This window comes from Sinohyriopsis cumingii, chromosome 16, assembly GCF_028554795.1.
Source record: "Sinohyriopsis cumingii isolate HCF-2022 chromosome 16, ASM2855479v2, whole genome shotgun sequence".
NCBI classification, from domain to species: domain Eukaryota; kingdom Metazoa; phylum Mollusca; class Bivalvia; order Unionida; family Unionidae; genus Sinohyriopsis; species Sinohyriopsis cumingii.
Genome location: NC_142976.1, coordinates 11,571,453 through 11,591,013, shown reverse-complemented (window position 1 = coordinate 11,591,013; position 19,561 = coordinate 11,571,453). Strand labels below are relative to the sequence as shown.

Sequence of the window (19,561 nt, the reverse complement as noted above, 5' to 3'; positions counted from 1 at the left end):
ATGATTTCTGAAATATTATTGCCTGATTTTTATTATATAAGAACGAAGCGAGCCTATGTTGAAAACTAATTATATACATTTTGAATGTTCAACGTTATCGATAGGTTTGCAAGCATGCTAGAAGTTTAAATGTAGGCAAGAAAGTATGAATGCAAGTTGTTTTGCTATTTTTCTTTATGGGCAAGAATATTGTATGTTAAAAGACTCCGTGTATATGTAACTGAATTTTATTTCATTTTATTTCAAGTTTCAACACGCCCACCCCTAGTATTTAGGCAGTGTCCCTATCTTAATGTTTTGCGCCTCTTGGGGATGGAAACTAGCGTAACAGACTCGAGAGCGGGCATGTGCCTTGACGGTACGCATGCGGCCTCAGAAGCTGTACCTCTGAAACTCTGTGCAACTCCAGATCCCTCGAAATGGAAGCCAGGGCTGAAGGTAACATGATGACCGTCTCTTCTAATCACCCAATTCACGTCGAGTGCAAAACAAGTTTCTAACTAGCTTAATTCGACCAACTGAACTTTTGTGTGGAGTGTAATTACAATAGAGTCTTGCAAAACAAACCATAAAGGCAAAATAATGCCGAGAGTTGCAATAGGTTACATGATTGAATGTCTGATGTAAATATTGTTTGACAATTTAAAATGTCGCTCATTATTGGTTTCAACTTCAATGATAAAATTGCGGCCTGTTTGGTATTGCTCTTTCAAAACTTGTATCCAGTCGAAATGTCGAGTACATTTTTATTCCGGAGAGGCCCAGTTATTACCGTAAGATGAACAACGTAGAACCTGCAATATTTCGATCAGGATTAGATTTTTCTCAGTTTATCCTGCGTTATATATTAACAAACACGGCAAATACACACACACACACACACACACACACACACACACACACACACACACATATATATATATATATATATATATATATATATATATATATATATATATATATATATATATATATATATATATATATATATATATATAAAACACTACTGCTTGGTTGAAAAAGTGATATTTTATTCAACTTTTCGACACATTTTCCCGAGCCATTATCAACAAAATATCGTCCAAACAAATTACTGAACAGTTTGGTTTTGGACATTGTCAATAGACTTATTTGAATTCACAAGTTAGACAATATTAATAGAATGCGATTGCCCCGCCACCTTTTTATATGATCAATGAGCCAACAGTATAGGCTAAACTGAATTTAACACAGAACTTAACCACGATGCATCTTCTCTAGCCAAGGTTAACCCTATCTACACATTGGCGGATCGTACAGATATTTCAGAGATTTGTCCTAGTGACATCTATTGGATTTTTCTGAGTTGTCTCCCTTAGTATGTAATGCCAACTAACCAATAGCGTGTAACAGCGGTGCGTTGTACGTTTACTGAAAATAGTGGAGGCAACTGACTTCGAAAGGATACTTTGTATGTTTAACATCAAAAGTATGACTATATACCAGAGAGAAGCCATTGCATGTGTATTTGAGTGAAAGGTTGCATTTGTACAAACACGGACCGGCAGTGGAAAATTACTTATTTATGAGGCCATTCCAGCTGCGTGCTCAGCTTGTCTCGATCTTGTAGGAACACCGTTCAAATTTGAACAACTTGATTTTGATTGGATGCGGTGGCTTGCCACGGATCGAATGAAATTTACAGACCCGAAGCACCGAAATATCGGAACGATCTGCCAAGGTGTAGATTGGCTTAACATATTGGAACCTTTGCCAGCTGGGGAGACGAGAGTTACCAGAGACTTTCCCTACTGATATTGTCGCTGGGGAGGCGAGAGTTTGATAAGGGCTATCTACCATATTTGAGTTACATCCATTAATCAATGCCAACTTAGCAGAAAGATTAAGACAACAACCTAGATGCATATTGACCAAGACTCAGATTTGTGAAATTTCGCTAATCGTTCGTATCGCCATTGAAATTCGCAACATAACTGGATAATGTATAATCCACCTCAGATAAACCTAGTTTATCGGGCAAGTATCATTACAGTGATGGGTGTCGTCAGGAATTAACGCTCTTAAGCTAAAGGAAATACCGTATAAAATTACAGTTTACAATGTATTTACTCAGTGGCGTCGCTAGGGGGGTGCGGGGGTTGCGGACCGCACCGGGTGACACCATCTCAGAGGGGTGACACCAAAATGAAAAATTGCAAATTTTACAGAGCACACACTGCTCGCTCTAGTCGGATTTCATAAGCGGATAACCGATCATAGTTAAATACATGACTAGCAGGCACGGCAGTGGCGTCGCTAGTGGGATACAGGGGGTGCGGACTGCACCGGGTGGCACCATCAGAGGGGGTGACACCAAAATGACATTACTAAGGATTCTGTATGGTCTGTTACGGAAGGAGGACGATGGGGGTGACACCATGAGCTACCGCACTGGGTGACACCAACCCGAGTGACGCCACTGTATTTCCTATTTGAATATGAGTGGTTTGCGGGACCGGAGAGGTCAAATTGTTAGAGCGTCCGCCCCGGGTGCGGGAGGTCGTGGGTTTGAACTCCGGCCGAGTCATACCAAAGAATTATAAAAATGTACTAACAGCAGCCTCGCTAGGCGCTCAACATTAAGTAATTAGTGTTAGGACTGGTCGGCCTTGTGGCAGGATAATGGGACTGGGTCAAATATCATTCTGCAAGATGCCCCAGTGCTAGATACGAGTGGAAAATTGTTAAAGCTACGTTAAAAATAAAAATCTCACACATACACACTGAGGTTTGAGGAAAATTACTATTTGTTATCAGATTATGGGTGGGTGGGTGGGTATCAGGCAGATAATTCCCGTACATTGTAATTGTAATTAATATCAGATCCTGAAACTTAATTCACTGAACGTAACACATACCTGTCATGAAATTCACAAAGCATATTGGTACTAGATTATTTACTGCAGATAATACGAATTAGTGTCAGGCAATAGACATATTCCTGTTCGATGTACACGGTTTTTCTGAGGTAACTATATCATTTTGCATCCGATAATGAGATTTTTTCAAAAAATAAAAATACATTCGCAATGAATGCCAATTATAATTTCCTCTTTGTAATACGAATTAGTGTCGAGTAATATATATATATATATATATATATATATATATATATATATATATATATATATATATATATATATATCTGCCAATGAAACTAGGTTGATCAGAGGTAAATATACATTACTTGAAGTTTTGTGAATTTCGATTTCAGCTGCTACAGTATCGACCTGTTTCTAACAAAATTTCAGAACCAATATTACAGTAGCAAAATGTTACGACCGATTAATCATGGAACGTTCATCCGAAAGAAGTTTATATTTTAACAATTTAAATAGTCAGTGGACATGTCCAAAATCTAGCTGAAAGGTACCAAAACCTGTTGATTCTTAGCTGATTGCTTAACAGCAAACATCATTAAATGAACACCCTCGTGCCAATCTTTTCGTGTCTCAGTGCAAATATGAGCGAATCATATTCTTGTAGTTTGATGAAATCTTTCCAAAGTCCCTTGATTTTTAGGGTGATGGACGGAAGATGTAAACTGTTGAACGCCTAATTTATGCATTAATTGTTGGAAAAATCCAAATATAGAATATGACCCTGGATCAGTTTGTACAGATTTGGGAAGGCCAAAAAGTGTAAAAAGCAATAACACTGGTCAACAGTGAAATCATTACTGACTTGAAAAGGCCCTAATCTGTAGTATTTTGGTGTGCCGAACACGAATATAACCGTGAAAAATTTGTATTGGCTCTCGTTTTGAAGATATTCATATACCTCATTTTCTATGTTTCACTGTGTAAATTTCTCCAGTAGGACTGCAGCAACATCCGGAATAATGATGTAACATTGCATAATACCATCATGCTCACATCATCCACAGTTGATTGCATCATTTTCTGATGCAATGCAATACTAATGCCATGCGGCTGCTGAAGTAAGCTGACGTCAGCAGTGTACTATACATGTGTAGGCCTATTATACTAATGCCAGGCGGCTGCTGAAGCTGACGTAAGCAGTGTACTATATAAAGCCCAATCAGATAGGTTCAGCATTTAAAATATTTTAGACGTTGTGCGAGACAGTTCAAGCTACTGTTACATAAAACTTATTATTTTATCCATTTACGTGCAATAAAGAACAGTAATGCCTCGAAAGTGTGTTAATACCGCGGACAATTTTTGCTATATTTGTGGGGAAGTGACATTTGCCAACCAGAAGAAAAGTATCAATTCTCAAGTGAAGAAGGCATATCATCTTTACTTCGGATGCAAGGTTGGTGACCAAGACAAGCCTTGGGCTCCGCATATATGCTGTGCTACATGTACAACACAGCTTTCACAGTGGTTGAATTGCAAAAGGTCATCAATGCCGTTTGCAGTCCCAATGGTGTGGAGGGAGCCAAGCAACCACCTAAATGACTGTTACTTCTGCTTGGTTCCTCCTCTTTCCGGCGGAATAACGAAGCGAAAGAAGTCGAGAATAGTCTACCCAAACATTCCGTCTGCATTGAGACCAGTTCCACATGGTGAGGGACTTCCTATTCCAGAACCTCCAGCAGAATATTCTCTTGATTCATCTGACGAAGACAAAGGTGAGTCGACCTGTTCTTCTCCTGGTCCATCAGCATGCAGTGATCCAGATTTTCACTGTGGTGCATCATCAACCCCACACAGAATAACACAGGAAGAACTAAATGACCTGATTCGTGATTTGGACTTATCAAAGAACAAGGCAGAATTGCTAGGATCAAGACTCCAACAATGGAATCTTCTAGAAGATGTCACAATTACTGCATATCGAAAGCGCCACCAGCAATTGGAGCCTTTCTTCAGAAAGGAAAGTAATCTGATATTCTGTTCCGATATTGAGGGCCTCATGATTGCTTTAAAAATCACTCATGACCCACAAGAATGGAGACTATTTGTGGACTCTTCGAAACTGAGTCTCAAGGCTGTGCTTTTGCACAATGGAAACATTCTTCCATCTATTCCAGTAGCGTATGCTGTCCACATGAAAGAGACATACGATAACTTAAGGCAGCTACTGAATTCCATTGAGTATAACAAGTACAGCTGGCACCTCTGTGGTGATTTGAAGGTAGTTGCCCTTTTAATGGGACTGCAGCAAGGATATACAAAATACATGTGTTTCTTATGCGAGTGGGATAGCCGAGCAAGGGAAATGCACTACATGAGGAAGGAATGGACTCACAGGCAGAATGTAGCCATTGGAGAGAAGAATATCCAACACCCAGCTCTGGTTGAGGCTCAGAAAATCTTGCTACCACCCCTTCACATCAAACTAGGTTTGATGAAGAACTTCGTGAAAGCCATTGACCGGACTTTGCCAGCATTCCGATACCTGCATGAAAAATTCCCTCGACTCAGCGAAGCAAAGATTAAAGAGGGAGTTTTTGTGGGTCCTCAGATTCGAGAGCTTTTCAAAGATGACCGGTTCAACAACTTGCTGGAAGGTGACGCGAAACAAGCATGGAATGCTTTTCGCCTAGTTTCTACAAACTTCCTCGGAAATGTTAGGGCAGAAAACTATAAGGAACTAGTAGAAGACATGTTGATGAAGTATAAGAAACTTGGCTGCAATATGTCTCTAAAGATTCACTTCCTTCATTCCCATTTGGATTTCTTTCCTAGCAACTGTGGTATTGTTAGTGATGAACACGGCGAACGTTTTCATCAAGATATCGCAACAATGGAACAAAGATACCAGAGAAAATGGTCCACTACAATGCTGGCTGACTACTGCTGGACACTCCTCAGAGATGCTCCCGAACAGCTGTACAAGAGACAGGCGAAGAAATCTAAGATTTAGTCAATGACTTGATTTTTTATAGGTAGGCTATTACAGTTGACCTTTTACTATTGGAATGCATTTCGTTATGTAAACATTAATTTCTTGCAGATTACAAAAAAACTAGAGCCAATTTTGCAATTTGACTGTCATATTCGTGTTCAGCACATAAAAATTGATAAGAATTGACTAATTTTATTTCAGTAACATGACTTTTGTAAAAATTTGTTGTCCAGTGTAATGAATCAAAGCTTTTACAATGGTTTTGAATTTTAATATTCCTCAAAAGAATTGCCACTGAAAATCTTGTGTACGCACACATTATGGTCAACAGCTGTTGGCCGCCTAACTTGGTCCTATGTAACACCAACATAGTCTACCATTATTCTACTAAAAGGTTCATCAAATGCAGAAATATGTTGCAGATGAGCCTTCTGACTGGGCTTTCCTACCATTTAATAAGTGTGATAAAATATCCAGTATTTAGAAACGTCATTTTTAAGTTTCGGACAAATTATTCAAGGTCATGTGATAAGTCTTACTAACTCATAAATGATCTGCCAAATTGCTATACTATGAATTTCCTGTCGATATGACTCTGGAAAAATAATGTGATAGCTCAATGACAACTCATCACCAGCGATTACCTCATGTGATCGCCATTATCTCACAAGGACCCCATTGTTTTTACAAAATAAAAAAAAATGTTATTTGTGTGGCTTCAGTTTCAGTAATAGCCCCCTGAAACAAAGTGGAGATCTAAGAATCTTGTTCCTGTTTGACAATGAATTGTTGTCATTTCTCACCCTAATTAGAATAGACGATGAATAGTAAAAAGAGGATAACTGTGATCGATGCCGCTTGAGTGATCAATACCAGGAAAATAAATTACCGCATCAATATCCTCACCAATAAATGTGTGTCAGATAAAGAAATAATTTCCTGGTAACCGCACGGGCATGATATAAATTAGGGATTTCATTCTCAACAGAATCGACTTTTTTTATCCAATCGAGGCTCGTCATTTACAATCAGATTACCACAATCTTATCTCCAGCTGGCCGTTCCGGTGGTCTAGTGGTTAGAGCGTCAGCCTCGGATGAGGGAGGTCGTGGGTTCGATCCCCGGCCGAGTCATACCAAAGACTTTTAAAAATGGTACTAGCAGCTGCTTCGCTTGGCGTTCAGCATTAAGAGGTTAGTGATAGGACTGGTCGGCCTGGGGTCAGAATAATGTGAATGGGTGGGACATCATGCTACATGTCTTCGGCATCACAATGCTAGACATCACTATATATTGTCACACTGCAGACATCGTATCGATATGACTGAAACATTGTTAAAGCTACGTTAATCCAATCACTCACACACATCACGCACATATCTCCAGCTAGGCAATTGCCAAGAGTAGAGAAGTAATAGCACTGACGGTCACGGGTTCTGAGACCAAGTCTGATGCCAAATCTACATAATGCAGAGGAGCACTAACAACGCCACACTCTACTCTCTGAATAAGAACACTATCACTAGAAGACTTCTCAGATAATGGCAAAGTACCTGATAATACAAACTCTGAGAAGCTGTGTCACTTAATATTTTGACATGGATAGGCTTGGTATGATCACCAATAAGTCATATGAAACCTTTCGACATAAATGGTTTATAATTCTCCATAATAAAATCAGACCGGTGTTTGTTTGACTCAACCAATGTATTGTTTTCAATTTGTAAAAAAAAAAAAACCATGACATTAACATCTTAGAAATAAGAGCACTTGTACTAGTGCTGTCTTTATTCTGTTGCTTATTTCAATCTGAAGCAATCAAAAACAACGTGCCCTTTTTTCTTACGAAAAGTGCACATAGGAAGATATAAGGAGTTCTGTGCAGTCTTACCAGAAAGTTTGATTCCTAAAAGTTGTGCCAGACTGAGATCTTAAAAATCAAGCACCCATATCGCAGCAGTGGACTTATTAGCCAACTGTTATTAAAGAAAATTTAATACGTAGCTATCTTTGGTGACTTTCGTAAGATAATGATGTTAGTCGCTGAAGGTTCCAAGTTACTCCTACGACTTTTATCGAAAACAAGAAGAAAGTAATGTCCACGCGCTACTGGAGTTAAACGCGTCTTTAAGCTCAGTAAAAAGTTAAATGTAGGTCACAATGAATTACTTCTTTCGTCACTCATGGCATGGTGCTAGAAGAGATACACACCATTATCAATTCACTATTCTAGCAAGATCAGTACCTGAGAAATGAACATGAAACGCCAAATTTTAACCTAAGTCATTGAAGCATAAGAAAGGGGCCCTACTAATATAACGTCAACCATAAGCATAAAAAGGGGCCATAATAATCCAACGTCAACCATCAGGGGGCCATAAGAAAGGGACCATAATAATCCAACGTCAACCATCAGGGGGCCATAAGAAACGGGCCATAATAATCCAACGTCAACCATCAGGGGGCCATAAGAAAGGGGCCATAATAATCCAACGTCAACCATCAGAGAATAGTGCTCTTTATGATGCATCCTGTTTTATGATTCTAGATGAAATATAGAATCCGCGTTGTAATGAGCTACATAAAAAATATTGACCTAGATCTGAAAAAATGTCGCAGTAGTATTTTTTTCTGGTACATGTGTTGTACTAATAGAGATGGATACAATCGTCTAGTTTAATGATTCAAGCATGAATAATTAAAATACAGTTTAAAAATAATCAATGAAGCGTGAAATATGTGTCACAGTGACTTGCTTTACGGATGAGGGTGTAGTACTCGCTAAGATGCATCGCCTCACGAAATTTCATGATTTCAGTACAAGAGTATCTATATAGGCTTTGGCCGCGAGCTGGACGCAAAAACTGAACCTAAACAAAATGTGAAATCTTGGTCACACGGCGACTTTCTTTAGCCGTAATGGAGTGATACTGATTGGAATGCATACAATCTAACTGACATCAAGTTGGTTATTTATTCCTTACTCACAATTAAATAAGAAATAAGTAACCACTTACCGATTCAAACAAAAATAAGTAACCAGTTACTTATTCCCGATTTAAACTGCCCAAGAGACGTTTAAAACAGAATCTAGTTAGGGGTTTAGTCTGTACAAAACAGAATCTAGTTAGGGGTTTAGTCTGTACAAAACAGAATCTAGTTAGGGGTTTAGTCTGTACAAAATATTGCTAGAATCCATCCAGATTCTGCGTGTTTTCATACCCGATACCCATATGCTTATTTTACCGTTTCCAAGGACGTCAAAACAACAGTCGATGCTTATTTTACCGTTTCCAAGGACATCAAAACAACAGTCGATGCTTATTTTACCGTTTCCAAGGACGTCAAAACAACAGTCGATGCTTATTTTACCGTTTCCAAGGACATCAAAACAACAGTCGATGCTTATTTTACCGTTTCCAAGGACGTCAAAACAACAGTCGATGCTTATTTTACCGTTTCCAAGGACGTTAAAACAACAGTCGATGCTTATTTTACCGTTTCCAAGGACGTTAAAACAACAGTCGATGCAAACTGGAGGCCTCTTAAACTCGTACATGCTCAAAATAATTCTCCTCTAAGAATATTATGACTATACAAGAGAAATCTCCAATTTCATACTTGTATTGCTTTTCCTTTTGTTCTGTTTTCATGTTTGCACGAGTCATTAGTAAACTTTTCGAGGACGAATGCCAATACATCAGGCCTTGCACAGCAAGATACTAACTCAACAACTAATCCTATCTCAAATTCAGCTTTATATAGCTGGCACCAAAAGACCACTCGTGTTTCTCCAGTTGGGTTAGAATAATAACAATTACTCACTGAACTGGAAATCAGGAATAAGAAGCCAACTGTATGTTACTTGGTAGTTTAATTATCTTTATCCTAGAGGATGATGGACTACGTTGTTATTGCCCAGATCGAATAAATAATAAAATAAAATATGAAATTTATAGTGGAATAATTGGAAGTTTCAGCAGAGATATAGAATAATAATACGAGCACCCGTATGCAGAATATAAGAATTTAATCAATTATGTAAACAAAATAACACTGAACATGACATTTAAATGATACACTTTCTTAGAAATAATTGTCAAGTTTATCAAAATGCAATTACCCTTATGTTTATACCGATAAGACAAATTTCATAATGAAATCGATTGAGCGATCGAACTCAATTGTCCAGCATGCCAGCGTAACATTGTAACCGGTAAAAATGGACGTATTCCTTTCTCTCTTTTTTCCCTCTCCCACCTTTCTATGGATATCAACTTCTGGACATCAACTCATATTTGGTCTTCTAGTCGCAATCTAGCTATTTAACACGGTACCCAGACACGTTCGTCTATATAATTTGTTACTTGTCACGCTGACCCTGAAATGTTCACACATTTATATGACCATAAAATCTCCAAATCTTCATACTGTTAAATGTATTCCTAATTGAATCGGTAACTTGATTGCTTATTCCTTACTGAATCGGTAACTTGATTGCTTATTTCTTTTTGAATCGGTAACTTGATTGTTTATTCCTTATTGAATCGGTAACTTGATTGCTTGTTCCTTATTGAATCGGTAGCTTGATTGCTTATTCCTTATAGAATCGGTAACTTGATTGCTTATTCCTTATTGAATCGGTAACTTGATTGCTTATTCCTTATTGAATCGGTAACTTGATTGCTTATTCCGTATTGAATCGGTAACTTGATTGTTTATTCCTAATTGAATCGGTAACTTGATTGCTTATTCCTTATTGAATCGGTAACTTGATTGCTTGTTCCTTATTGAATCGGTAGCTTGATTGCTTATTCCTTATAGAATCGGTAACTTGATTGCTTATTCCTTATTGAATCGGTAACTTGATTGCTTATTCCTTATTGAATCGGTAACTTGATTGCTTATTCCTTATTGAATCGGTAACTTGACTGCTTTATCCTTATTGAATTGGTAACTTGATTGCTTATTCTTTATTGAATCGGTAACTTGACTGCTTATTCCTTATAGAATCGGTAACTTGACTGCTTATTCTTTATTGAATCGGTAACTTGACTGCTTATTCCTTATTGAACCGGTAACTTGATTGCTTATTCTTTATTGAATCGGTAACTTGATTGCTTATTCCTTATTGAACCGGTAACTTGTTTGCTTATTCTTTATTGAATCGGTAACTTGACTGCTTATTCCTTATTGAACCGGTAACTTTATTGCTTATTCCTTATTGAATTGGTAACTTGACTGCTTTATCCTTATTGAATTAGCAACTTGACTGCTTATTCTTTATTGAATAGGTAACTTGACTGCTTATTCCTTTTTGAACCGGTAACTTGATTGCTTATTCTTTATAGAATCGGTAACTTGATTGCTTATTCTTTATTGAATCGGTAACTTGACTGCTTATTCCTTATTGAATTGGTAACGTGACTGCTTATTCCTTATTGAATCGGTAACTTGACTGCTTATTCCTAATTGAATCGGTAACTTGATTGCTTATTCCTTATAGAATCGGTAACTTGATTGCTTATTCCTTATAGAATCGGTAACTTGATTGCTTATTCCTTATAGAATCGCTAACTTGATTGCTTATTCCTTATTGAATGGGGAATAAGTAATAAGTAACTAACTTGATTTCAGTATACACTCATTTCATTTTATGATAATAGCACAAACGGTGTTAGAGAAATAAACTTTAAAAAATCGTCAATTGAATACAAGTCAGTTAAGCATGAAATGTGGGTCAAATTGGCTTACTTTTGTAATGATAGTTTATTTCTCGTGAATATGCATCGCCACAGCAAATTTCATGATCATTGGAAGAGCGGTGTTCATACAGGATGCCAAAACAAAATCCTCCATGGCCATGAGCTACACTAAAAAAAATAACCAAAGCATTTAAATGTGAAATATTGGCCAAAGTGATTTTCTTTTGTTGTATGGATTCGGTACTAATAGATGTATACAATTTTTATCTATGTTGATTATTCTGCCATAAAAAGAGACTGAGAAATATAAACAAAACAAAACTTAACCCGTTCTTTTTAAGCCCCAACGCCACCGTTACGTGCAAAAAGGTTGTATATGCCAAAACATCTGAGCAATGTCTTCAGCCCAATTTTCCCTTCAAAGTATTCCATCGCCTCAGCTGATCATCAGTATTCACCCGAGTCTTATTTGTATCTAATGTGCGCTTTTTCTTCACAGATCTGATTTAAAAAAGCAAGCTTGCATCTATCATTCCCTCAAGAATAATATGTGTACCACGTGCGAATGTTGTTGTTATTAAATTAGTCACTAACGAAATTGACTGAATTATGGGATAGTACCTCTTAATTCGAAACTGAATGTCTGAACGTAGTTTAAACCTAACATCTTGATTATTTCAAGGGGCCCCGAGGGGCCGAGTGGTCTAAAGCGCTCACCGTTACGGATCACTGCCATCTCACCTCTGTCTGCGTGGGTTCGAGTTTTGCATTCGGCTAATGTGGTTATGTGAGTGGATGGGTGAGTGGGTGGTTCTTTCCGGGGTTTTCCCGGGTTCTTCCTCCACCATTTATACTGGCCGCCATGTATAGCCTATCTTGTGCTGAAAAATGGCGTTAAACACTACAACAACTTGATTATTTCAAAGAACGGTGTATGGTAGCTAGTTTAAAAAAAAATCATGTTCCTTTCTTCCAAACTTTGATTGGAAGCATAGTGAGATGTATGATAAACGGCGGCATTTGGTCTTTAAGAGGTAAATATGGGATCTTAGTGACTTATTTTTGGACATGTGTGTAATGCTCATTACGATGCATTCCCTCGCCAAGTTTCATGATTTCAGATATATAAGTATATATACAGGCTGCAGAAACATGGGGCAGAATGCAATTTTTTTTTACAAACATTGTGAAACTAATGCATGTTTGTACCAATTTAGCTCTCTTAGCCCAGTGCCCGGATGTAGGTGCTGTGAAACCCACTCTGTTCCCTTGTCTGAAGAATGAATGGTTAAGATGGGGCGAGGTTGTGGATATCGAAATGATTTTACATTTGCGGACACCGACCCGGGGGTGGGGGTACTGGTAGAGCTGAGCTAAGAAAAGAAAACATTTTGACTATTATGCTGATAATGAAAACTGAACCTTGACTTTGGAAATGGAGTCACAACACACTTAAGTATTGTCAAGTTGGATCTACAATGATTTTTTTAATTATTTTAATTCTGGATTACTTTGGATCTACCTACTCGCAGTATGACTGTATACTGTTAACACGGCCATCTACCGACTCGCAGTATGACTGTATACTGTTAACACGGCCATCTACCGACTCGCAGTATGACTGTATACTGTTAACACGCCATCTACCGACTCGCAGTATGACTGTATACTGTTAACGCGGCCATCTACCGACTCGCAGTATGACTGTATACTGTTAACACGCCATCTACCGACTCGCAGTATGACTGTATACTGTTAACACGGCCATCTACCGACTCGCAGTATGACTGTATACTGTTAACACGGCCAGAGGGCTATACAGGATAGCCCTTATTTAGTTTACTTGTTTAAGTTTGTACAAGCCAATTTTGGACCAGAAATAAATAAGTGGTTCTAAACAATGTACTTGTTTGCTTTTGGTAATGTGACTACTTTTATATTTTAATTTCTTTTACCTCAGTTCACCATTACATGCATTATATATATATATATATATATATATATATATATATATATATATATATATATATATATATATATATATATATATATATATATATATATATATATATATATATATATATGTATGTATGTATGTATGTATGTGGGCCAATTCTACGCGTCGGGTAATTCTGCGCAACGATACGTCATTTCTGTAAACATTGGATCACGTGTTATTTTTTCGTACTTAATTAAGAAAAGTGATATTCATAAAGTGCTTAAAAAATCCCACATTTCACCTCGAAATGCATATGAAAATGTGATTTCTAAACGTCAACATGAAGACCCACTCCATGACCTTCTTGATCCTGTAACCCAGAAAATCCTATGTATTATGTATCTTTTAGAATCATACAAATAAATACGTTATATAAAAGATGGAAATGTTTTCCTTAAAAAATTCTGCATCTTAATTCAAGTTTCCAATGTTGCAAAAAGTTGTTCCACACGTACAAAATCGTCTGCTACCCAACGTACCAAATTGCCTCTAGAACGGGATTCTCAAGAAATTCCCCGATGTATAGTCTGTTTCTTAATTCCTCATAAACAAAACGTTGTAAACATATTAGACCCTATTCATTGTTGTTTCTCTTCCACATAATGTTTTTTTTAATATATTATAAAACATTGAACTTTACTAATATTTTTACAAGATCTGTTTAGTCTGCTTATATCTCTTGCCATTTATTGGCATTGTCACGTTGACTTTTGTAAAACCAGCTATAAACCTGAGCTAATTGTTCGACCGAAATGCTGACAGAAACAGTCAAAAGTAATGTCTTTCATTTCCATAGCCCGATTAATAAACATTACATCTATTAAAAGCTACGCACAGAATAGGCCGACATATCGCGAGTCACGAAAACACAAGGGCGGTATCCGGTATGTACAAGATTAATATTCTTTTAACAGAATATTCTGGTGACAATTGCCTCTTTTCAAATGTTAAGCATTGCAGTATTTTATTTTCGCCAATCGGACGAATTCGGTATGCATTTTGCTTCAATATTGGTGACGGAAACCTTAGGTGCGCAGAAATGCTCGACAACGTTGTATGTATGTATGTATGTATGTATGTATGTATGTTTGCGTGTGTGTGTGTGTGTGTATGTATGTATGTATACATGCATGCACGCATGCATATATATATATATATATATATATATATATATATATATATATATATATATATATATATATATTCGTATTTATCATTAAGGTGACTGACAACTGCTCTAGCTTGCCAATGTACATACCTATTTCCACATTTGTATTGGGGAACTATCCACGTGACATCAATGGAATATCGGCAATATTTTTGGGATGCGAACCGAGCGGAATAAAGGTTAGTAATCTGACCATTTTAACGCATATATATGTCTTTTCATCATCCACATTGTAAGGTATTTGTGTAAGTTGTTTATCTAATTACCCTATTCAGTACCAGCAGGCGGGGTCCTTGTAGCAACGGCTCTATTTGTTCTTCCTTAAAGAGGCTCTACTGCATTCATTAAAAAAAATAACTTTGCTCTCATTTTCTTTCCTTAATTCGAAATGTCGAAAAAAATTAAATTAAGCATATATTCGATCTAACAAGACTGAAAATCGCATTCAAAGGCGGGCAAACTTAGACGTACGTAGGGGTTTCCTCGTCTAAAAAATAGTTAGACTACGCTAACGTGATCACGTGACATAAAATTAGTAATATACTGCGTAAACAGCGTGTGAGTGGCTGTTGACGCTTTAACACTGTACTTTTTCACTGTAACGGTACGTGGGTAGTTTCCGTCAGTAGGTAATGTACCGAAATTCTATTCCAAGGGACTAGTGTTACGAGTGGATGATATTAACATCGTGTTTTCATTATTCCTGACAAAATAGTTCAACAGAGCAACTTAATTTTACAAACCGGTTGTATCTGTGACAAAATTAACGGTGAATATTACAATCATAATTTGTCTACTTACCCATTTAATATTACATGTCTGATCTGGCGTTAATATTAAATGGCTGTTCTGGCGTGCGATAGTCAGTCTGTGATTCCGTATCGCACACCTAAAATTCCGTATCGCATACCTAAAATTCCGTATCGCACACACAGTCTGGAACTAATTTTACAACCTGAAATATTAAATAATAGTCCACCTATCCGGAATGTTTTATTGCTATACATTTTTAAATTATCAAAAAATGCATACACATGTATGTTATGTTAAGAAATGCAGTAAAATTTTGTTAAAATGGACGCTTTTGTCGCTGTGGATAATGGGAGAGTACGATAAGGAGCGACGAGCACTTGGACAGAACATAAGACAATGACTTCTCAGATGAAGCTGGTGTGCACAGAGAGAGAGAGAGAGAGAGAGTACTTTACTGCTGATGTAATTTTGGATTCGGAGAAAACTTTACCACTGTTTAATTAAACACTTAAATTGGTGCATATACATTTTAAGGCGCAAGTACGAACTTTCAATTTGTCCATTAATATTCATGTGGAATCGAATTTGTTTACTAAATTGTAAAATAAAACAAACAAACAGTTGCATCATAAAGGTTGACGTATCACAGAGAGCAGCAGCTGTTTTGACGTTAAGATTAAAAAAAATTACATCAGGTACACCTTTAACTTGATTTTGGACAAGGTCGAGTAAAAACCACAGATATGCATAACATAATCATTAAGAAAAGCTAACAAATTAAATATACACAACATATGAATCAGATGAGAAACACAAAAAATTACATACATTTGAATATAATGATATAACTAAAAACCACAAATTATTAAATTAAGAAGACTGATCAATACTAAATATACCTTTATAACAACTATAAACAATATAAACTCCCGCCAAAACCTTATTTTCTCATCTACCCTATTAATATGAAAATCCAATTTTCTTCCAATATTTCATAACATGTTTATTTTCCATTCCACTGTCTGTAAACATTGGATCACGTGTTATTTTTTCGTACTTAATTAAGAAAAGTGATATTCATAAAGTGCTTAAAAAATCCCACATTTCACCTCGAAATGCATATGAAAATGTGATTTCTAAACGTCAACATGAAGACCCACTCCATGACCTTCTTGATCCTGTAACCCAGAAAATCCTATGTATTATGTATCTTTTAGAATCATACAAATAAATACGTTATATAAAAGATGGAAATGTAGAAAGAACGGTTGTGAGGTACATGTACTGAACATGAAAAAGTAAACTACATTTAGCAAGCTAAGCACATTGCAGTTTATTATTATTATTATTATTATTATTATTATTATTATTATTATTTCCACCAGGTTTATAAGCGGAAAAAGAGGAAGCTTTTAAAGTTTGTGGTCTTTTATATAAAACTGTTTGTATGTGATCGCATGGTGCTTGAGATAGCTGAGTTCCTTGGATTACTATGTATTCAAAGTATAAAAATGTTGGCAAACAAGAAAATCGGATTTTTTCCCTTCAGATGATAATTTGTTTAAGATACTGAATTATAATCCATAGTATGGTACTGATCAGCAACAGTAGTGAAGGGGGGCACTCTACGGACAATGGGAATTAGCATTACAAGACCCCTTGGGGCACTCTACGGACAATGGAAAATTAACATGGAGAAAAATCGTGGGGCACTCTACGGACAAGGGGAATTAACATGGCAATAAATCGTGGGCCACTTTACGGACAAGGGGAATTTAACATGGCAATAAATCGTGGGTCACTCTACGGACAAGGGGAATTGAACATGGGATTTTTTTTAAAAAAAAGGGTAGGCAATTCAAAGACTATCTCTTTTCGAGAAATATGGCTGGCCCTGAAAAGGGCCTTTGGGTTTTCTTCTTCTTCTTCTTCTAATTTCTTCTTTTCCTCCACCAACTTCTTATTTTCTCACCTACACTCTTCTTCTCTTTCTTCTTTTTTTTCTCCTCCTCTTCTTTCTTCTCTTCCTCCTCTTCTTCTTTCTTCCTCTTCTCATTTTGTTCTTCTTTTTCAATTTTTTCATTCCATGCTGTCATCCTTGTCCTTTCCTCTTCATCCTCCTTCTCCTCCTTTATTTCCTTCATTACACCACTTATCATATCCTTTGCTTTTCTTAAATTATTAATTTCCATTTTTACTCTATGCGGACTATAAGAATAGTGATCTTCAACTAATCGTACGAGCATTTGTTCTATCATTCCCAAATTGTCAAAGACGTCTTGCAATGACTGAAATTTATCCAGGTGATTTGAAGCCATCTTCTATGAAGAATGGTTTGAACGACGAATACTGTGGGTTATTATAGTGAAAGCGCGGACGTGATGGAAAACATCCCCCTAAAAACATAAAATTCATCTTACCTAGATCATGACCCAACAACGCGCGGACTTGAAGGAAAACATCCCCTACTTTTTCATTTCATATAATATAACCCCAACTATACTCTCCACATGCGCTAAGAAACACTAAAAAAACCTATAATCTACTATTCACAGAAACATACCTGAGCTCTTACAAACACAAACACACAAACACAAACACACAAACACATACGCTTAGAAACATAAAAAGAGTTAGTGTTTATATTCACACTACTCTACTTACTCACATTGGCAAATGGATCGTTATTTCTTTTCTAGAGTATTGGGTAGCCCTGAAAAGGGCTGTTTTTTTCAACTCCAGATGCACCTATCTAATGGTTGCACCTTCCAGGTCTGGCGCCACACACACATCTTCTTCCCCAGTCTTCTTTCACCTTTCTTCTGGGGAATGCAGAGGCGGGATGATTTGCTTCAGCACCCCAATCCTCTGTCTCTTGTATCTTATAAGTCATCCTCTCTCCTATTTTCTTTTCCTCTTCTTCCCTCTCTCTTCTCTCCTCCTCTTCCTTCTTTATTTTTGCTTCTTCTACGATAGCCTCCGCGGACAGATCGTTTACTATGCGCCTGGCATATTCCAGGTGCATCTGGAGTTCTAGCAGCTTCACAATCCTTGTATTCATTGTCTTGCTGTTAACAGGTCGACGATGGGCCCAACTGACGATTAGTTTTTAATTTATAATGAAAGCGCGGACGTGAAGGAAAACATCCCCTAATAACATAAAATTCATCTTACCTAGATCATGACCAAAATCAACAATAACGCGCGGACCTAAAAGAAACACTCACTCACTTTTTATGTTACCCATCACTATTTTAAAATTTTTTTATAAATCACTTCAATAGACTATCCACATACTCAAATCAATCCAATCTAACCCCTAATATACACCCCAAACACTAAGAAATGATATCATTTTAATCTACTATCTCCACCAACTTACTTGAGCTCTTACCAACACAAACACACCAACACATACACTTCCACTATTAATAAAGAGTTAGTGTTTATTTTCACACTACTCTACCTACACATAGACACACACACACACACACACACACACACACACACACACACACACACACACACACACACACACACATACATTGGCAAATTAATCGTTATTTCTTTTCTAGAGTATTGGGTAGCCCTGAAAAGGGCTGTTTTTTTTGTTTGCTATGGCATTCTTTCTTTAGTTTCTAAGAATGCGATGTCCTCTGATTATAGACTTTCTGGCAATAGGTCTGCTTCTTCGGAAAGAGAAGAAGAACTCTTTGGTGTCGATACGGCAATCGACAAAGCCTCTGTCAGCTTCAGGTTGCTGCTGCTGTTGTTGTTCTTGTTGCTGTTGTTGCTGCTGTCTCTGAAGTCTGTACTTCTCTGTCCATTCTTCTTTTTCCCTGTTCACTTCTTCTCTGAAGAGCTCTTCTATTAGGTCTTCAGTGATTTTTAACATTCTCACATTCTCTATTTCTTCTGGCTTCGGTATCAGATTGTGTCTGACCCTATGCAAATTCACGTAGGCTTCGTTGAGCTTAGCTAGTTTGGAGCACATCTTCGTAGGAGGATGAGTCGACAATGGATGGTTAGACTGGGAACAAACCGGTTCTTAAAGTCAAAGCGCGGACGTGAAGGAAAACA

General features: G+C 37.1%; 1 protein-coding gene across 1 annotated transcript in view; it reads left to right on the top strand.

Moving 5' to 3' along the window:
* LOC149779945 (uncharacterized) overlaps positions 1-19,561 on the top strand; it is a 74,646-nt gene that overhangs the window by 34,349 nt on the left and 20,736 nt on the right. Inside the window, exons 10-11 of the mRNA XM_089936300.1 lie at positions 248-438; positions 14,782-14,907. Coding sequence (XP_089792426.1) covers positions 248-438; positions 14,782-14,907 — 317 coding nt within the window. The remainder of the gene's footprint in view (positions 1-247; positions 439-14,781; positions 14,908-19,561) is intronic.